The sequence below is a fragment of the Chiloscyllium punctatum genome, chromosome 25 (genome assembly GCF_047496795.1).
Source record: "Chiloscyllium punctatum isolate Juve2018m chromosome 25, sChiPun1.3, whole genome shotgun sequence".
Lineage (NCBI taxonomy): Eukaryota > Metazoa > Chordata > Chondrichthyes > Orectolobiformes > Hemiscylliidae > Chiloscyllium > Chiloscyllium punctatum.
In genome coordinates this window covers 40,389,922-40,412,554 of record NC_092763.1, presented here as the reverse complement: position 1 = coordinate 40,412,554, position 22,633 = coordinate 40,389,922, and the positions used below count along the sequence as shown (strand labels likewise).

At 38.6% G+C, this 22,633-nt stretch overlaps 1 protein-coding gene across 6 annotated transcripts in view; it reads left to right on the top strand.

Moving 5' to 3' along the window:
* LOC140495881 (probable E3 ubiquitin-protein ligase MID2) overlaps window positions 1–20,991 on the top strand; it is a 389,997-nt gene extending 369,006 nt beyond the window's left edge. For all 6 annotated transcript variants that reach the window (XM_072595110.1, XM_072595112.1, XM_072595107.1 and 3 more), the window contains 4 exons: window positions 1,938–2,081; window positions 11,832–11,993; window positions 17,188–17,395; window positions 19,893–20,991. In XM_072595110.1, coding sequence (XP_072451211.1) covers window positions 1,938–2,081; window positions 11,832–11,993; window positions 17,188–17,395; window positions 19,893–20,298 — 920 coding nt within the window. In that variant the 3' untranslated portion in view covers window positions 20,299–20,991. The remainder of the gene's footprint in view (window positions 1–1,937; window positions 2,082–11,831; window positions 11,994–17,187; window positions 17,396–19,892) is intronic.
* Window positions 20,992–22,633: the final 1,642 nt, after the last annotated feature.

Sequence of the window (22,633 nt, the reverse complement as noted above, 5' to 3'; positions counted from 1 at the left end):
ACTCATGAATATGTTACGTTCATGAAATTGAAGCTCCCACAGTTTCAGCCATCTTTCAAATTCTCACAGCTTGTTTACTGCTCTGTTTTATTGGTATTTTAATCTTAGAGTAGATTAACTTAATCTTAGGTGCTCAATTAATGCAAACCTGCTGGTTACTTTCAAAAAATTGCGATACTTTCAAATGTACATAATACCTGTACCTTTTATATGCTGCTGTTTCAAGCAGAACCCTTCTTGAGAAGACAAGGCTGCTCGATATTTCTAGCATGTCCTGTTCTTGTATACAACTTCTATATTTATTATCTGTTATGTCTCAGTTACTGGAATTACTATTTCTACAGTTGAAAGTGATAACAGATGTTTCTTGCATTCTGATCTATGCATTGTCATACCTAGATCCACCCCATCTTCCCCTTAGCAAAGTTTCTCATCCATCAAAGCTACGTACAGTGACATGATATTTCTGTTGATTTATAGGTGCCATTTATACTGTAGAGAAAAAAATGTAGTTCACTATTTACTTTGATATCCTAAGCCCTTGTCCCAATTACCTGGCAAAGGTAGCGAGGTTTGGGTTGCAAAACTTGGCGACGTGAAGAAAAATTTAGGTTTTAGTTTTAATGGGTACGAATATAACTGGAGGGAAGTGATGATGGATGGTGTCAGAGAGAATTATTTTTCCACTCTTACCAATATAAAATTAACTTTGAAAGAAATCAAATCAAATGAATAATATAGTTGTTGATAAATATGAAGGGTTAAGTAGTAGGGTAGAGAGGAGCCACAATGTGGAAACAAAAATGGAAATAGATCAGGTAACACCACAGTAAGGAAGGAAATACGTAATTTCAGACATAATTCATTATTCAGCTTAACCTCATTCCTTTCAATGGCAATGCTGCAACCCTCAGTAAAGTCATTAACCTGCTATATATTTGAAATTATAGCTCTCTTCCCTTTCCTTCAATATTGACCACTCTATTTTCTTCGCTGTTACATCTGTTACAAACCACCTAGGAGGAGTGAACTGACTACATTCGCTGCTGTGGTCACTGAAGGAGTTAAACAATGTTTGCCAATTATATAATTTAGACATTATGAAGTTCAGTATTGTTTCATATCAAAAACAAGTCAGCCAGATTCAATTTTTTAAACAAATGAAAAGCTAGTTTATTGCAAATGAAGTTACTCTCAGAAAGATTCAATTATTTGCAAGCAGTTTAAAATTGGCAAATCTATCCAATTGCCCCACTTGACAATAACACCCTGGAACACAACTTCCCAAATTGGAGGGGGGGGGGGGTGTAAAATACTTAAAATGCTACAAAAAAATTTAAGTACTTTGGCCCAAGTAATGGTTAAATTTTGGATTAAAAACCTACTCTCAATTTGTCTAAATGCTTGTCTGCAACAGAAACCACTTTCCAAAGGAGCATTCCTTTTTGAATCAATTCTGATTGACTAAATTATCTTTTCCTGGAGACACTGATATAAGTTCAGATTTCTCCTGTAAGAATATGGCAAGGTCTTGAGTTTTCAACCCGTACATGTTGATGATAGATGTTTCAGGGGAAAAAATAGTGCTGAGGCTGTTTCCCTTGTGATAAGTTTTTCATCCATAAACCGAATCACATGATGGCTCTCTGAAAACATCACAGGATCTCTGCCTGTGTCTGGCAGGGTATGTTCTTTGTGAATACGCTATTTTTGCTGCTGTAGCCAATATCCTCTGAACTAAAAGATATTTTGAAAATAAGTCTGAAACCATTCTGTGTAGGTAATATATATGTCTATATGTATGTACAGATGTTATAAATTAATATTTTATGTAAACCTTTCATAACAAATCCAACAATAAAAATGTATACCATTTTGGTGAAAGTATTTTCACAGTGCCATTCATGGAAATAATATCTGCCACATCCTTTTTGCAGCCCCGAATCCTCCAAGCATTCGAGAAGAGCTCTGCACAGCATCTCATGACACAATTACTGTTCATTGGACCTCAGAAGATGAATTCAGCATCGTTTCCTATGAGTTGCAGTACACTATCTTCACTGGACAAGCAAATTTTATCAGTAAGTTTTAAAAAGATTACAGAAGCCTGTACTAGATTGGGTGTTTTTTTTAATGATGGTTGACTATTGTTAATACTATCAAAGTCCATTAATGAAGACTTTCTGATCCCACTAAAATTCTCACAGCCCCATAATACAGAGGGTGGGCCAGTGTCAGGTGCAGCAGCTCACTCACTTTATGCCAATGTTGTAACTTTAGACACCTTATTTTTCAGATTTGAGCTCAATTAATTTTGCACCAATGCCTTTGATACTCATGCTTTCAGTAAAACACTTGCGCGCGTGCTCTCTCACTCTCATTGATCATTTTCCAATACAGACCAGTTCCCACACAACCAAGAGACAGTATAGTATAGATCGAGGCATTCATTTCTGTTTCTGCCTGCAACACACTATTGGAACCTGATGGCCTCTGCAAAAACTATTCATCATCTCTCGTGCACTCCTGTGAGCAATGATAACCTGCGTTTCTCTTTTGCTAGCCCTTCATCCTTAACCTCCAGCAATAAATATGAGGAGTTCACGGATTTCATTTTTCACTAAGAGCCAAGACTCTGTTCTGCTGCCTTGTGTGGACAGGAAATCTACTTCCTGGTTTGATTAGAAGAATCTTGTATAGTTAACAAAATATAGCTTACTTCATGATAGAAACAATGTACAAGTTATACTGATAAGGTAGGTACTGTTGCTGAAGCTTTGAAAGAGTCTCAGATGATAGATTTCACTCATTTAAAATTCTCACAAATTCATATCAAATTAGCATGGGAGATACTTATGGCACTCCTACTTTTTCAGAACCATATACAACAGCTCCCGTAATTTTTATTTAACATTACATATTTGTGTTAAAATTGCATTTACAGCACTCCATCTTCACCAAGTCTCTGATATTACAAATTCAAGCAATATGGAGTTTTCACTATTCTCCCGAGATGCATTATTTTCTGACTTGCAAGACTGGTCATTTGCTTGGTGGAAGACCGTTGCTTTGATTTTCTTCCTGCCTATCTAAAGTCTGTTGCTCCCTTGTGTAATCAAGTTCCCCAGGGGATTCATCTCAATTGATCAGTGGTAGATAATTAACTTGTAATGATGTAAGGTTCCTGTTTGGGAACTCTTTGATTGGACAAGCAATATGCAATCTTTGTTGGTCTGTAGATTTTTGGATGACCATATCTTTGTTGTTCAAATCCCTGAGCCACACTTGTTGCTTCCCTCCACTCCCACACCAATGTAATAACAGTTTCACATGGTAGCACCTACTGTAGAAGGTGGTCTGAGAACCCAATAGGACTGTTCTCCTTGTTCTCTCTATCTTGATAATCTTCTAAATGTAAATATAGATACTTTTGGTAGGACCAGGAGCTGAGAATTCCGCTTCCTTCCCATCAGCAACTCAGTGTTAGTGGGTGAATGCATCTGGTATTCTCCAAGATCTGATCCCATCTTGAGATTTCCATGTAATTATGGGTATCTCAGCATGTTCAGATCCCGAAATGGCTGCAGATTGGCTGTAAAACTTATTAGCAAATGGTGGCCCGTTGTCAAAAATGACCATATCAGGTATACTGTCTTTAGCAAATATCTCACTAAGACTCAGAGAACCGCATTCATAGTCATGGTATCCAACTACTTAGACTTTATCTTTTGGGAGAAATAACCAATGACAATGATCAGTTCTCTTCTATCAGGCAAACACATCTGTGCCGTAAGTTCCCATGGTCTGGCAGAGAATGTGTTAATATCAATGGCCATCATTGTTTTGATTTGTGGTTGACACAGGTAGCAATTGACCATTAGATCCTCAAAGTCCTTGGAGATCCTACCAAGCCACATCACACACCAAGCTCTGACTCTGCACTTTATGATCTCCATGTGTTTCTGGTGAAGCTTGAAGTGAAGTTGGAATGGTCAGTTGCTTGTCATGTATTAGTATGTTACCCACAATTGTAAAATGCTGCTGATGATAAAAGTATGATTTATGGTAAATCTGTTCAATCTTTGATCTGGTCAACCTTCTGCATAGCACCAACAGAGATTAAGGCATCCCTGATCCTCAACTGCTCCTATCGGATCTGAATAGGTCGATTGCAGCTTGCTGACCATTGTACCACTATGGGCTGAGTGGATGACTTGGTTTCATAAATAAACTCAATATCATGCCTTGTCCGGTTGTCAGCCAACACTGCAGACAGCATCTGCTGTTATTTGCAGTTACATTATTTCATAAGCAAACCTCATATGACAAAGTCAGAATCTTTGTGTATTCCTAGAGGCATCTTTACCAGTTCCTTCTCATCCAGCAGAGAAATTGGAGCTTTGGAATCCATTTCTATGACCATTTTCAGACCAAGGATGTAATCTGAACATCTCATGCAATCCCATATAGCCAAGAAAGTTCCCTCTTAAATCACAGCATATCTGTTTTTTTGCATGATAATGCTCCTGATGCATAATAGAGAGATTTGTGACTGCCATCTGGTAGTTCATAGAAACACATTGCTCCTAAGCCTATAGCTGAGGCATTGGCTGTTATAAGGATTAGAAAGGATGTATTGTAGTGGGAAAAGACATCTATGAATATCAGCATATCCTTGATCCTCATTGCATTCTCTTGATACAGGTTACAACAACATCCTTGTGCCTCCTAAGAGGATTGTCTGAGGTGTTCTGTAGTAGTTGCTAAGGCAGGCAAACATTTTACCAACTAGTTTACCGTCATGAAGAATCTTTGCTGATCCTGGTGTAGTTGATCTGAAACCTTGGATAAATATTTACATTTCTATAGCTGTGCCTTGTGATGCAGGCTTAACATGGCAGTAATGCATAACCAGAACTGTTAATTAACTTTTTTAAACTTACTGCTTTTTCAGCTTGGATCAATACACTGATCTCAACTCCCCACCATTCCCACAAACCACCTCCCTACAATGCAGCCTTTATTTGCTTTTGATTTACCAATTCTCCTCCAGGGAGACCATTGGTCTCCATTACATCACATTCTTTATAAGGTCTGAAATGCTTTTACCATTCTTTGGCCTACTTCTTTCTTGTTGAAAGTATGTCATAAGGGTTTCTTCTATAGAGTTTTAAATCGTCAGTTCCTACCTGTTGCTGACTGTGGTGTGTTATATGCTACTTAAAGTCTGAAGATCTCACACCACTGAAATGTAAGCAGTCAATTCAATTCTATGCTACTACCCACTATGTTGTATGGCCAGCTCAGTACACTGTAGGAACTGCTGCTTATGATGAAGGTTGCTACCACCATCCTTTTCAGATATTGGCAACATAATCTCATGTAATAGAGGAAAATCTTCCTTATCTAGTTAGAGTATTTTTGTCATCCAGTTACAGTTTATTGCACATTAACAATTATATACAGGTTACATTGATTTGATAGACAATGAGGATGACCAGATGTTAGGTCTTCACTCCTTCGAGATCTCCTAAGTGGTTTTGCGCATTGTTCCATATGATATCATTGCAATGGGTGGTGCTTATGGCACTCCTCAGTATTAATCCTTTCAGATACATACAATACTATTTCGACAAAGTGATTGATTACTTCCTTGTGGCCATAATCATGGTGCACTATGCTTTCTCATCCTTTTCCATCTCCCTTCAGTCTTTGAAATTATTGCCTCACTTCTCTTCCCAGCACCATTCCTCTTTTTCCAATCAAATGGTATTGACTTGGCTAGCTCCACTCTTACTGATGAAATGGTAGGCAGACAATTTTCTGTCCTCCTTTCTCTCCAAGCTAAATACAGCTATCTTGAATTCCATACTTTGACTCTTGATCTGCCCCTTCACCTCTTAATCCATCTGTTCTGCTATTTCACCAGGCTGAAGTTGACTGTTTGCAACATTATTGTCCCATTTGAGTCCAGAATTTGTGTCTCATCCACACATCACAAAGACCAAATAATTCCACTTCTATCCTATATTGTGCTGAAATCTTCAACTATGACTTTTGTTAACTTCAGACTTAACTATTTTAATTCTCTTCTGACAGGCTGTCATGCTCAATAAATTTCAGTTCCTTCAAAGCTTTTCTGTCTATATTCAAACAATCACCAGGCCCCATTCATCTATTGACTTGACTTTGTGGTGGCTAACTTACATTGGCTCTCGATCTCCAAATAACTTCCAGTTTTAAAATTCTCATCCTTCTATTCCTTTCCCACCTTAATTTTCTACCGTAACTGAACTATTTCTACCAACCCCAACCCAACATCACTCCCCTCCCTGCCACTTCTCAAACTATTTGATCCCCTGATTATGGCTTCTTGGGTATACTCACTCACTACAGAGCAATATAGGTGGCCGTGCTTTTAGCTATCTAGGCAGTGACTTCTGGAAATCTATTCCTTGACCTTACGCTCTTTTGATATCTATCTTTTGACCAAACTTTTATTCATCTCTCCCAATAAGTCACTTTTTGGCTTTGTACCAAGTTTTGTTTTTGATTATGTTCTTGTAAAAGGTCTTGGACATTTTCTACATTGGAGGCCCTCCATAGATTTAAAATTACTATTAATTACAGTGAGGTGTAATTCCCACCTAGATTTGCAGAGTACAAGTAAACAAATGTATAGCATTGCTGCTATTTATCACATAATGGTAAGAATGACTGGGAGGAGGTTTGGGAGACATTGACTGACATGATGGGTAAGTGTGTGAATGTAAGCCCATTGCATTCTCCAGGTGTATGCTCAGTTTTGTCATAAGTAACTACCGTTCCGTTCACTAACAAGAGATCAGCCTAAGGCATTGTCTTTATTATACACAATTGGTTTTGTGTTAATGTTCTAAATTTTTTCTAATGTTCTAAAAAGGTTGACCATTTTTATGCAAGTATTATGCCACTTAAGGCTAGTCAACTGCAACTGATCTACAATGAGATCTCATCATAAGATTTTATTTATCAGCCCATGTTAAGATGCGAATCATCAAGACTTGAGTTTATATTCATTTCTTTTAATCATTTTGAGAAATAGCCATTATTTTTGTCAGTGTTGCTGGGCAGCTTTTGCACACTGCAATTTTACATCAAGAATTAGGAGCTCTTAAGTGGTGACATGAGGAAAATTATTTACATCATGTTTACAAATTGTCATTTTTATTTCTACTTTAGTTTTTAAACAAATTCTGATACCACACTCAATATATGTGCACTACACTTCAGGAAGCAATATTTCGAGCAACCTTATCTGCTCTGATTGTTTTTGCAACTTTGGATATCTTTGCAAAATGGTTATACATAGAATATTGTGAATTCATAAAGGGTATTACTATGAATTCACAATGGCAATTGTTTCTAGCAATGCTGCTCTGGTTAGGGATTATGGGAAGGATGAAGAGAATATCAAGCACGGTACAAGAATTTGGTTTTTTTACCTCTTTCTACCAGTATATTGGACCAGGATCACAGCTTCCATTATTCTCAGAGCAGTACATGTGTTTTTCTCTAGAGAGTTGAAAGAATTGTTTCCTCGTACCTGAACAACTGTTTGGTAGAAACTGGTTATGTTAATGAAATAGTAATGCAGAGGCCTGGACAAATAATGCAGAAATGAGTTTTAATCTATAGTGATTGTGAATTTTTAATTTCAGTTAACTTAAATAAAATCTAGTGCTAGAAATGTTCATAAAACCACACCATTGTCATAGCAACCCAACTGATTCACTGACATACTTTGAGTGGAAAATACTTTGACCTTACCCTGTCTGTGACACCAGACTTGCAACAACATGCTTGACTTTTAATTGCACTCAGAACTGAGGAGCTACACTGTATGATTGCAGAAAAAAAATGGTATAGCAATGGGCAATAAATGCTACTTTGGCAGCAGCATTGACATTCTGCGACAGCACTAAAAGCAAAACCTTTCTCAGCTGGCACAGCATTGTCTTGTGCAATCGAAATCACTGCAGCTTTTGCCTCTATCTCCTTGCTGACAACCTCAGGGGAGGTCAGTAACATCAGTCTGTCTCGCAGTCATGCTTGCACTAAACAAGAGACTGACACTGTTTGCTACATCATATGCTTTTCTTACTTTACCCACGAGCAGGCAAACTCTGTGGTTCACATAGCTTACAGAAATCCCACCAGTCTAAGTACAGCTGACTGCACTCAGGTTCATCTGCTAGCTCCTTCATCTGCCCACGTGTGCCTTCATGAATCAGAGAGACGTTTATTCCATGTATATGTAACTGTGGTCGGTTACCAACAAGACATCACATGAAACTTTACCTGCTTCCTGACAGCTGTCAAATGTCTTTACATTGCACCTAATCTATGCCTCACTATTTCATATCCACTCATTCGTGTAATCAATGAAAATCACTCCAGTTCTGTTTCCATATCCTGCTAAAATGGTTTATTTTCAGGAATAACATTTATTTTTAAATTAATGTAACGTCATTAAAAGTGCAAGAAAATCTGGTTTACAGGAACTACCACAGGGAGTTGAATGTTCTGACAGGCTCCAATTACTTGACCCACTGAGTTTTGTTTTCTTTTTAAACTGCATATCAAGGTCACATGTTCTTGTCCTGCTCCAGTTTTGGAAAGGAGCACCATGGATCCAAAGTGCGTCAGAGATTTGCAGCTGTGGGATGGACCAGGACTTTCTGGCTAGTGGCAGAGATTAGTAATTAGAAAACTGGAAAATATCTCAATGCCATGCTCCTATGATTTTTAAAGTTAATGGCTATAAATTTCCCCTCTGTTTTCCGTCACTGGGGGTCTAGCACAGATTTAATAGAATATTAATACAAAATTGGCTGTGCAGGACATTGAGGAAACATAACTGTGCGATAAACAAGAGTGATGGAAATCAAGAATAACATTACTAATTTTCTTTGTCTTAGTATATGAGCCCATATCTGCATTTGGTGAAAACGCAGTTTTACTTCTGCCAAGGTGCTCTATGGCTACTGAAAGAGGGGAAGAGAGACCTGGAAAAACAAGTTTCCACCTTTGTTTTCTGAACATTATCCCCCAGTAAATGGACAAAGATCTGGAGTGTCTTGTGCAACACTTTACCTGTTGGCAACAGTTTTTTTTGGGAAGTGTGGGATGATTTCCAGTGACGACAAGATGAAAAACTACCCTCAGCAAAATATATTATACACAAAATGATTCTCTCCTATTGATAGATTCTGTGCCTAGACTTCAATTTATCTTCACCCCCATGCTCCTAATTCAATTCTCTCCTCAGCTTCATTTCCAACGCCCCTCCTCCCTACCTTTTATTTTAGCCCGCTTGGCACACTTTCCTCATGCCCGAAACGTCGATTCTCCTGCTCCTTGGATGCTGCCTGACCTGTAATGTTAATGGCACAGGCTGATGTTCTTTAAACTGGAGCTCCTACCACTGCAGGAAGTATAGGAAGTTGGTGGCACTAACATCACTGATGTGCACCTGGAACAGGAAGTCAGCACCTATTTGCCAATATGTATGTGCGTGGTGTTGCTGATGTCATTGTGCTCACACGCCCATTCATTGTTCCACTCGGGCTTAATGTTCTAGTGCTTGGTCCATTGTGCTGCTCTGCTCACCAGTCTGTGAATTTGTGTCACCCTGTTGACCTCGCTGCCCCACTCCAGTACATTTCTTGCCACTCGCTGTGAATCTGACTTCAAACCCTTCTTTGACACTGGACTTACCGCTCTGCCACACCCCTTGTGTTAAGACTGCAATCTTGAACCACAATATTAAACTGGATGAGTAAGATTGTTAACCATTTACCTATAATTAATACTCAGCAAATCACAAAGCATTTCAAAAATAATACATTTGTTGGCTCTGCAGTTGTTTAATTGTTCAGTGTTTTGGGTAATTCTAATCTTTGATGCAGAAAGGTATTTGCAACATTACTGGCAGTGATGGGGCTTCCACCTGGCCCAGTGAATTGCAGTGACAGCTGATGCAGCCTGAAGAATATCTTCCATTGATAATGCATGGAATCTGAGTGACAATGAAAGATATACAGGAAGCATAAAGGTGACATTGGAGGGCATGGATGATATTAGGGGGCATGAAGAAATCCTTGGGTTCAGAGATTTGGCATGACGTGACAAGGGTGATCTGTGTGTGTCGAGGTTTAGGGTGTGAACGTGTTGAGTGATGTGGTTTAAGGAGCGTCTAAATGTTCTTGAGAACTAAGTAACTGCCATAAAACTAAACTCGGTCTTCTAATCTGCCACCTTATGCCTATGCTCTTCACACTTGCAATCTACATGCAAAGTCAACCTTGGTGTGAAATGGCAAATATGGCGTGCAATGTCACATGTTGGTTGAGTATTCATTTTTCTGAGCTACTAAAAGTGATCAAGTCAGGTGTTGACACTTGTTATTGGCTCATAGAAATAATTATTTTCAAGAAAGTGAAAAATTGAGTATGTTGTTTTGCACATTTCATTGTCACTGTAATATTCATTGATCCTATTAAAATGTATTGTGGATGAATAGGCATTAAGTTCCATAGCACTTACTATGGCCGCTCCATACCGTGCTAGGAATAATAGAGGGTGAAGGAGTGAAGAGTTGTACATTTCTTATGATAGCTAAGACACAGCATGAAGAGGGCCTCTTTAAACAGCTTTTATTCAAACCTGACAGTCCCGCTGGCTGCCTTTTGATTCCTTTCTTGGATTGGCCTGATTGCAGCCCTCACCCATACACCCTGAAGATCCTGCACTTCCTCCCAAGCAGGGTGGTCTGTGCCAGGAATTTTCTTGACTTTCACCACCCACCTTGAGGATGAAATCCAGACAAGAATATCTAAAATTAGAATTAGCTTTACTATTTTAGTTAAACTAACAAGTACATTCTTTTGATCTGCAGCCTGAATACAAATTAAATTCCAAATTCATTCAACCAATATTTGTTTAGCAACAGCCCAAGTTGGTGGCTTAGTAAGGACACTACTTCAATTATCTGCTGAATAATTAGTTGTTCATTACATGGCATAACACTTGTGTCCTCCTTAAAAACAGTATGTCATAAGTGTTCCAACCTTTGGCACAGTGGTTAGCAGTGCTGCGTTAGCATTGCTGCCTCACAGCGCCAGATTTACGGGTTCGATTCCCGCCTCAGGCGACTAACTGTGTGGAGTTTGCACATTCTGCCCGTATTTGTGTGGGTTTCCTCCAGATGCTCCGGTTTCCTCCCACAGTCCAAAGATGTGCAGGCCAGGTGAATTGGCCATGCTAAATTGCCCGTAGTGTTAGGTAAGGGGTAAATGTAGGGGTATGGGTGGGTTGCACTTCGGCGGGGCGGTGTGGACTTGTTGGGCCGAAGGGCCTGTTTCCACACTGTAAGTAATCTAATGTAATCTAATCTTTTATGAGCAACACAATATGAGATATTAACTGACATAATAATCTTGATCACAAATTTCCAATGGGAAGTCAGAAGTTGAGTAGAAAGGCAAAAATGGCAATCAGAATTTGGGGAGGAACTTGGATCAGCCAGGTTTCCATTCTGAACTTAGTAACAATCAAATTTTTTATCAAATCTTCCATCATTCCATCACTAGGACCATTGAATGTGATTCCAAAAGCTCATGTCATTGCATTAATGATTGCATGTTTTCTTTGGCCACAGTGGTAGTTTACAGACAACAGGTAAATTCAAACTTTTATGCAAGTCTCTTTAGTTTTTGAAAACCGCTCCATCACCCAATAATTTGTTTTGTGCAGCTCCCTACATTTAGCCATAACTCTTCTCATTTCAGGTTTGTACAATTCCATTGACAGTTGGATGATTGTCCCCAACATTAAGCAAAACCATTACACTGTGCATGGACTTCAGGCTGGGACAAGGTATATCTTTATTGTGAAGGCAATCAACCAGGCAGGCAGTCGCATAAGTGAACCGACCAGATTGAAAACAAATAGTAAGTTGTCCTTTTTGATTGCTTTCTCACATTATTTACTCTAGATTGCAGTGTTAATTAACAAGATGGAAATCATTTACTGACAATTAACAAACTTCATGATGGTAATCAATGAATTAGTAAGTCTAAATCTGATTTCATTCAGTTGTTTAGTTGTTGAACATCTTGGATTGATATCACTCTTTTGGTTAATATAAGCAATAGTTGTACTTTCAAAAAAAAGATAAAGACAGCACAAAACTTCAATACTTAACTTCAATACCAGTGTACTAATCTCAGCCAGATGTGCAGGAGACACAGTTAATTTAGCACTAAGAAACCGATGGTTAGAGGATAAAAATATATTTGGTTTCTCCACCAATTGTCTATTTAGTATTTTTTGCCAGAAAATGTATATGTAGTTGATAATTGAGTGAGGATTAGGACTGGAATTATTCTCCAGTGCCTTGCAAAAGCTGCTTTGCGAAGCTTGCTTGTTATCATTCCGTTCCATGTCTACTCTTATTGGAATGTGTTGTGGCAATATAAAAATAATAAAAAAGATTTAATTTGCTCTTGCAGTGCAACGGTTACATGTTTGTGTTACATCCTTTGTGTACTGTTTAAATGCAATTAACAGATTTATTGCATTACAGTTGCACACAAAGGGATTTCAGGTTAATGGACTAACCCGTGTGCAACTAGAAGAAAATAAACTCTCAGCAAACATTTCCCATCAAGACCTTATAAACAAGCATTCAAAAAGAAGTAAACAGTTATGTTTGTCTATTTCCATTAATAAGTTTCCTTCTCACGGTGCATTTAATAATAATAAGCAAGCTATTGATTATTTTACTCAAGTACAGTTGTATTAGTGTTTACAATTTGGGTCAAATTTCAGTGTATATAAAAATAAGTACAGCTCAGAAGAAGACCTTTTGTCCATAAGGCAAAAATGGGTGAAATACAACAGTGCGAGGGAAATGAATTTATGCCCTGAGATAAAATGATTACACTGAAATATTTTGAACCATGTTTGTAAGTAATAATTAGTCTTTCTTGTTGCTTAAAGCAAATTTTTTTTGAAAAAGTAGAAAAAGGAGTGGAAATTGTTTGTTCCTCTCTTTTTTGAAGAAGTTAACTCAATTTCTGGTGTTAGCAACCCAGATGGTAACTCAGTATTCTTCATTTGTGAGTATTTGCCAGTATTCAAATGCTTGATATAGTCATTAAATTCACTATGAGAAGGGGACTTTTTAATGAAAATAGTCTATCATAACTCTTTACTGCTCTTAGAATGCTTATTAATAAGGTCCTGATGAGAAACATTTGCTGAGAGTTTTCATTTTCTTCTAGTTTGATCTTGAGGAGATGTTACAATCCAAACCAATTTTGTACTTACCTGATTACTAAATGTCATACATCCCTAAGACTGACACTTAGTAGAAATGGGAATCTGGGCTTATTCATCCTTAGCCAAGGCTATGAAGGTCAATGTTTTGCTACAGCTGCAAGTAAATATTACAGCTCAAAATAAGGATCAAATCTTGGATACTTTGATCTGTGTGTAACTAAATATTACATTGGAAAGTGTTAATAACCATTTGGGTGTTCAAAGAAGTTTAACTGCCTGTATAAACATTCAGTAAATCCATCAAGAAGATCAATGGTTCAGAGTTCAGGAAGGTGCCAGGGTTCAGTCCCTGGTCAATGCTGAATTAAATGATTTTAGTCAGGGTGGTGTAATTTGAATCCATGTCCACTACATGGGAGACAGTGAGAAACAAGTTAGAGTCCAGCTTTCAACGAATCTCAAAAAACATGCATTTCTTTTGGTGTCATGTGCAGAGAAAATCACAAATTGCTTCATAGCCAATGTAGTACTTTTGAAAGGTAGTCACTGGTGTAAATGTAAAACTGTTTCGGCTGTAGTGTTCTTTGTATTCAAATTACGCGGTGACACTTGATGCTTGGGTTAACAAAGAAAGGTAAGTTGCTTGAACTGGAAGGTACTCATGCCAGGTTGACACATGGTTCTGGAGGTATTCTGCAATCCTGAAGAATGCCCTGCCAGTAGCAGTGGTGGACACTCTCTCTCTTTATGGGCATTGGATAGGCATATGCAGGGTAGTGGGCTAGTGTAGGTTAGGTGGGCTTGGATCGGTGCAACATCGAGGGCCAAAGGGCCTGTACTGTGCTGTATTTTTCTATGTTCTAAGTGTTGTACTGGTGGAAGTGCCATTTTCAGATGATTAAATAAACTCACTGTTCTCTCCGATAGTTGTGAAAGATCCCTTGGCAGCACTTGAAGATGGGACAAGGGATTGGGGGTGTTCCCAGGATGCCCTGATCGAAACCTGTCACTCAACAAGAAACTCTAAATAGATGAACTGGCCACGCATCTCTTTGCAATTTTTGAGACCTTGCAGGGTAGAGTGTGGTGAAGACCAGTTAAATATTACAATTAAAAAGGAAATTAGACTTATGTGGAAATATTTCAGGGCTGTGGGAAAGAAGGGAGAATGGCCTTGCACTGGATGAAAATATTTTTCAGAGAACCAGCACAAACGCAGTGGGCTCTTTTTGCACTGTAATAGTTCTTTGATTTTGGGGTTAACTACTATGATACTCAGGTCAGTTAAGTACAACAGAACATTGCTCCTTTTTTTAAAATTTTATTAGACTTGGCATTATAAGGAAAGCTCATTGTGAAATACTTGACCATTAAATTTAATAAGAAAACTAAATCCATCACAGTTTATCTTGGAAATAATTTGATTTAATCAAATTACATCCAGTTTCAAGAACCATTCAGTTTGTACTCAGTAAATTACTTGTAATAATGGTGAGTTAGATAAAAAGAATTTGTACTACCTTCTTTTGGTCTTACCACCACCTCTTCTTCCCGCCCCCCCCCCAACCTCCCCATCCGAAAAGAAACCAATTTCATAGTTAGAAATTATAGCTGAAGGAGGAAACAGCAAGAGGAGGATAACAAACAGCAATTTACTTTCTGCGCTCACGCGCACACAAAATTAATAAGGTAAAGTATTTACATCAGAAGGGCATGAAGAAATGTAAAACCAAATCAACAGAACTAAAGGACAGTCAGGGGTGTTTGGCCTGAGTAAATCATCTTTACAACAGCATGACATAGTAGGAACAAAAGAAATGAATGACAGACACAAATGCAATTTAGCAAGTATGGCATGGTGACCATAACTAATTCATGGCTGTGGAAAGGAACTGAACAGGAACAAATCTTGCCAGGTCAACAGGCAAAAAGAAACTGGCAGAGAAGCAGTAGCAGCAACCTTCGTGATGAAGGATACAATCATTTCACTGATGAAAAGGAGGTATTCATTTATTATAATTTTGTTATAGTTATTTCAATGATAACTAGGTAAGCAGGCAGCGGAGACTATGTAGATAGAATTAAGTAGAAAAAAAAATTGTAGTAGAAGTTCTGTTTCGAAATTGGTGTCCTTTAAATATGCCATTTAGACTTTGGACTCACTGGGGTTAGCATGGAATTATAGACTTCCTGCCTGCCCCTGCTGCATGTTTGTCTGGATGCCTAACTCCTGAACAAGTAATTAGCTGACCACTACATGTTTGCGCATGATCAGCCCTCCTGCAGCAGGACAAACCTAGAGGTTGCAAAACCATGGTATACAGTCAGGAAGGAGTTGCACTGGGAGTTCTCAACATTGACTGCAGACCTGTGCGATCTCATGGTGTCAGGTCACACATGAGTAATTCAGCAGAGCAGAAGGACAGGCAAGGATGTTTTGCCAAAATAAATCATCTTTACAACAGTGCATGGAGTATTGGAGGTGTGGAGGAAAATGAATTACAGGCACAAATTCAATTTTCTGTAATTTCTCCTTCTCACTCATGATTTATGTACTATACACTTAATTTTCTGTGGCCTCTTCATTCCACCATCGGCATTAAACCAGTGACAGATGTGTTTTTCACCACACAGAAAGCAAACATCAAAAAATGTGATTCTGTGATTTCCCAGAATGTGTCCCTGTTCAAAGGCTCTCAGGGTCTGATGAAGGGACCCAGAATTCAACAGGGCAGGAAGGTTATAGGAGAACTCACTGGCTCCCTTTCTGAACACCTATATTCCACACCAACCCCCATCAATTCAACACCACCTCCTGACCGTCACTTACCTCTGGCATGGATCACTCCATGATCCTGGCCTCTACTGGATCTACTTTCTGCCATAGACCCTGCTTCCCCACTGCTGAGCACAACATGCTGACCTCCAATTGGCCAACAGCTCTGACAGCGAAAATTCCCCCATTCCTGTAGTTTGGATCTTGTAGAATGCCTGTTTGTTTTGTAGTTTAAAGAGCCTTCTGAGAAAGTAGCAACACTAGTCTCCCTAGTGACCAAGACCCCATATCTCCATAAACTTCCCAAACAATTATTAAATCAGTTGTTAATATTGACACTGACAAATACATTTTTGTTACTTTAACATATCAAAAGATATTTAACTAATGAGAGTTGATTTATGTCAGAGGCAGATCAGCAAGACCTCCTGGAGTAGCGCAAATGATTTATTGCTGTTCCCAGTGTTCTTAAGGAATATGATTTTTAAAATTAGATTAGATTCCCTACAGTGTGGAAACAGGCCCTTCGGCCCATCAAGTCCACACCGGCACTCTGAACCCATCCAGACCCATTTCCCACTGACCAATGCACTTCTCACTATGGGCAGTATGGCATGGCCAATTCACCTAACCTGCACATCCTTGGATTGTGGGAGGAAACCGGAGCACCCAGAGGAAATCCACACAGACATGGGGAGAATGTGCGGAGTTTGCACAGTCACCCGAGGTGGAATTGAACCTGGGTGCCTGGTGCTGTGAAGCAGCAGTGCTAACCACTGTGCCACCGTGCCTGATGAAAAGTAATTAAAAAATGAATGACATTAGGAAATCAATCCCTTTCTTTGGTCTTAGTTAACCATAAATATTTGGGAAGCTAGTTGCTATTGTAATTGAAATGTCATCCTACTACTTAGTTCATAGTTGCTTAAGTGATAACTATGATTAGAGCTGATCTTTAAATCATCTCGATAGATTATAAATGAATTGTAAATATCAGTCAAAATCAAGGTAATGTTAGCTGAGAAGAAACGTAATGTTCAAGGAGACTTTGTTTAAATTTACACTTTGTTCTCTGTATTTTCCAGGCCAACCATTCAAACTAGATCCCAAAACAGCTCACAAGAAATTGAAGCTTTCCAACGATGGCTTGGCTATGGAACGGGATGAGAATTCTATGAAGAAGAGCCATACACCCGAGCGCTTTAGCAGCCAAGGGAGCTATGGGGCACTGGGGAATGTATACATTGACAGTGGCTGCCATTACTGGGAGGTTCTGCTTGGTGGATGCACATGGTACAGAGTTTTAAACAATTAACAGCAAATGTCATTAGCTGCGTCTGTTTTATAAACCAGAATTAGAGTTTTAAAGAATACTAACTTGGAGTTTTTGATAAACACAGCTCCCAACTCTTACCCTCATTTTTTTTTAAAAGGAAACAATTTCTACTATAGTAGCTTAAGCACTTCTCCATGACTTTAACCTGATGGCAGTTCTTCACATTAACCTGAACAATGACTGTCAGCATCTTGCAATGCGCCCAAGCATGACCTGATACGCATCTGCAAACTTTCAAGAGCTTTTCTAAGAACAATGGAGCTTGGCCAACATGGCCATTTCCAGTGTCCCTGCAAACTGAATAGGCTTAGTTAGCTCTGGATAGCACTGTTATGCAGTGCACTGATCCATTAAGGGAATCTTCCTTTGATTCATTTTCTCGGTCTGACAATCTTAAGAAATACTTTAACAGAATAAAACAATTATGCTTTGATGAAGGAATTGACCATTTACCATTCATAATAGAATTATGAAGGATATTTGATTTGATATTATCATATGTACTAAGATACAGTGAAAAGTATTGTTTAGTGTGTTAAACAGGCAAATCATACCTTACATAAGTACATCAGGGTAATAAAACAGAATGCAAGATATAGTGTTACAGCTACAGAGAAGATGTAGTGAACAATGAATTCTAATATGAGAGGTCTGTTTTGTTCATAAGTCTGATAACAGCAGGGAAGAACCTGTTCCTAAATTTGTTGGAACTTAACCTAAATAGCGTAGGCTGCATTTAGGTTAAAAGTGGGTGAGGGGGTGTGATTTGGGTTCAAGTCTAAGGGAGCTGTTTTCCGATCCAAACTTCTTATCCCTCACCAAATACCCGACATTATGTTTGGTTTAAACTGAAGCATGAAATTAATATAACCCAAGGAACCATGCTAGTTGATGATAAGGTGAGCTTGTCATTCAGGTTTTCAACCTTAAATTTCACAGGGCAGTGGTAACAGCAAGTTATTAAAGAAAATTGTGCATCAACATATTCTCTAAAAGCATTTGTATGAATGACATGGCTGGTTGGTTCTGTACAGATTTAATACTGGGTGAGTGGACATGATGGTTATGACAGGCTTTGGATGTAGGTGGATTAGCAAAAGGTGGACATAAGGGTTATGAGGAGCCATGGGGTATGGGCTAGCATGGAGCAAGTATGAGGATGGTGCAAGGTGAAAGGTTGTTGATAATGAGGGTCGCAATGCCCTTTTCTCTTCTATTACTTTCATTATATACGACTGGTTCTTTTAAATAGCCCATCCCCACACTCTGCTTCCAAACTCTTTCTGGGGGTGGCAGGTCTGACTCCTGTTCCAGGAGAAGACAATGGCAAAGTCTGAATGTCACTGGACAATAATCCAGAGCTCAAGTTAATGCTTTTGGTCATAGGTTCAAATCCTACAACAACACACTTTATATTCAAATGACTGAAAATCTGAAATTGAAAGCGAATCTCATTCATAATGATCAAAGAACTGTCATGGGTGGTCATAAAAACCTAATATCCATCAGGGAAGGAAATCTGTCTTCCTTACTTGGATTGATGGATAGTAATGTGATTGACTGTTATTGGCACTTGTTATGACCTAGCAAACCAATCTGCTTAAGGGTAATTAGGAATAATCAACAAATGCTAGTTTTGCTAATGATATCCACATCCCATGAATGAGTTTTCTTTAAAAGCACTCACCACCAACTTCAGCTGGCCCAGCCCACCATACACCTAAAAATAAATCTTGTATCTCTAAGCACTTTTGCCTGAGGTAGTGGGTGGGCCAAGCTGGAAATTTTCCAGTTCCTGCTACCTAACTCTGATAGCCATAACAGTATCAATATCTTTACCAAGAGCATTTTGTAGTTAAATCACCTTTTGTAAAATTTTGATAATGGATAGCCAAAGTCTTTTTCCTAGGGTGCAAGAATACAAAACTAGAGGGCATAGGTTTAAGTTGAGACAGAAAAGGTATTTAAAAAGGACCTGAGGGGTAACTTTCATACAGAAGGTGATATGTATGAATAAGCTGCCAGAGGAAGTGGTGGAGGATAGTGCAGTCACAACAGTTAAAAGGCATCTGGATAAGTACATGAATAGGAAGTGTTTAGAGGGATACAGGCCAAATATTGACAAATAGGACTAAGTCACATTGGGACTTCTAGTCAGCATGGATGAGTTGGACAGAAGAGTCTCTTTCCATGCTGTATGACTGACTGTTTTAGCTTGAAAGAAAATTTCAATTCTATTAAGCTTCAATTCTATATAAGTGAAAGAAAGTTCATACAGCAACAAGCTGTTGTTAAGACAGTGTAATTAATTTTAAGTAATTTAATTTTATCTTACAATGTAAGGTTGCCTCTTTAAAGTTTCTAATCAATTCTTTCACAATTTCAAGATTTAAACTCTTTCAATTGAATAATTGGGAATGCAATACAAATTATCATTTTATTTCTATTCTTCAGGTATTCCATTGGCATTTCATATAAATCAGCCCCAAAGAATGAGTGGAATGGAAAGAATTCGTCGTCCTGGGTATTCTGTCGCTGCAATAACACGTTTGCTGTCAGACACAGTGGCAAAGAGATGTCAGTGGATGCTAGCCATCAGCTACGAAGGCTTGGTGTTCTTCTTGACTACGATGGTAACACGTTATCGTTCTACGACGCCATGAACGTGCACCATCTGCACACGTTTGACATTTCTTTTGCTCTACCTGTGTGCCCCACATTCACAATCTGGAACAAATCATTAATGATTCTGTCAGGGCTCCCTGTCCCGGACCCATTAGACTGCTTGGAGCAGCAGCAGGAATGCATTTGTAGACCCCAGGAATCTCCTTATACGTCAGGGACAAAAGTCAGTCAATAAAGGCCAGACTGAAATGTAACTGATCCATCCACTATTTCCCTACACCCCAAAAAAAAGCATTATTCCAGGTAGGGCTAGACTATGCATTGTGCCCTCTCAAGGTAGCACAAGAGCCGCCTTACACAGAATGACTACTATTATATTGAATTTATAAATTATTTATGATAATTATGTTCACAATTTATCATTAGAGAGAGATTGTATTCCAGAAAATGCACTTTCAAGACATGCTTTTAGATTATGGAAAGTTGTTTTTAATATGTCAAGGCTGGAAGAAGATAATTTAAATAGATCTGAAGGTTCGGCTTCAGTTTCTAGAAGCTCATGCATTGTACATTAGACACACCTAAATCTAGCATCTGAAGAAAGTTGTTATTCTTGTTTGCTGAGACTATAATCTGCAACACAGAGGGAGAGCTTCTCACAATGAAAGGAGAATAACTCCACCCTGCATGTCGCAGTAGAACAGTCAGCTTAAAGAGAGAATCCCCAGCTGCTGTTAAATGACTAAAATGGTGTGCAGAGAACAGAAACAGCAAGCATGTTTAGACAGTGCCTCAAAAGAAGAACCTAATTCTATCAAGAAATTTGTCCTGATGTATTTCATGGATTCATTATATTGTCATCTTGTTGGTATTGTTTGTGAATGAAAGGAATTCCATTCAAGGCTCTGTATTAAAACAATTATGTTGATATATGGAACTTTAACTGGTGTGTGTAATGTTAAAAATGGTATAAATATTTAATGACAAAGTGTTTGGTGGTTCTTCACCCATTTGAAAAGATGAATTATTTTCTTAGCTGCTGTTATTTTTGAAAATGGAAGAAATTTCACTGCAATGTAGAAATGACACTAGTTCTAAATGGAATGGAATATATTAAAGGGTGGAGTCTAAAATTGAGACAGTCGTGAGAATAAAAATCAAACGAAGTCTGTCGTCCAACCCTTCAGGCAACACGGGCAGCTTTCCCATTTGGTAAATTTGCTCCCCCCTCCGTCTTCCACATTCATGTCACAAGGAAACATTCATTCACCTTTTATATCATCAGGGCCCCAGAAACACCTGTCCTTTAGATTCAAAACTAATGGGGAAAAACAAGACTCATCCTCTAAATTGAATTGTTGGAGGAAACAAAAGCATGTACAACACCACTAAACCAGCAGGCATTTTATCATAAATTCATAAGCATTCCGGAATCAATCAGAGATCAGTGCCCAGCCAAATATGCAAGAAATGAAATTGTATTAACAGCGACAGTACAGTGGCTCAATAGTTAGCACTGCTGTCTCAACACCCAGGACCTGGGTTCAATTCCAGTCTTGGGCAAGCATTTGTGTGAAGTTTGCACATTCTCCCCATATGTGTGTGGATTTCAGCCAGGGGGCTCTAGTTTCCACTCATGTGCAGGTTAGGTGGATTGGCTGTGCTAAAATTGTCTATCATGCCCAGGGATGTGCAGACTAGGTAGATTAGCCATTGTAAATGTGAGGTTACAGGCAAAGAGAAGGAGACTCTGTGTGGTGAGCTGGTCTTCGGGGGGTTGTTGCAGGCTCGATCGGCTCTTTCTGCACTATAGTGATATTATGATTAAAATATAATTTATGTTAATAAATGTTATGTCAGCTCTAGACTTGACATTATATACTTAAAGCAGGTACACAAATGTAGAGACACAAAAGCTCCTATACATGTAACACGTTGGAGATGTAAAGATAGAAAATGGCAATTTAATGCATGGAAATGATTTGTTTAGGTTTTTATAATTTTAAAAAAGGGCCCCTTTGCAAAGTAGGGTACAAAATGGCTCGGTTACAGAACCGCTGTCATTATACTGACAATACAATATGACTCTTAAAAATCAAGAAAGAATTTGTAAAACAAAGATTGACGTTCATTTCTTAAGTTAAAGGCTTAAATGGCAGGAATTTATATTTAGATTCACCCCACACTGATAGGAATGTAATCTTCCTTGGAAAAATAGTGAACGTGGCCTGGATTTTCATGGATTGAGGACAACAAGGGGAGCTCTTTAATAACAATGGATGAGTCCTGATTGAGATTTCCAGCCCCATTCCCACAGTTTGAGAGTGCCTTTTAAAAGGTTTGGGCTAGTTCAGGTCACAAAGCTGCACCCTATATTCCTGACTTGGCTGGCTCCTCTGTACAAATGAACATAGCTTAAACATCAGCAGTTTTCAGATTCGCACCAGACTTGTAAAGAGTCATGGGTCTTGCCCTCATTATGCTCCCTATCTTATCAGAGCACTGACAATGGGGTGGAAAGGTACTAATTACTAGGTCCCTCCAGGGGCTTGGACAGTCCTTCCCCTTTT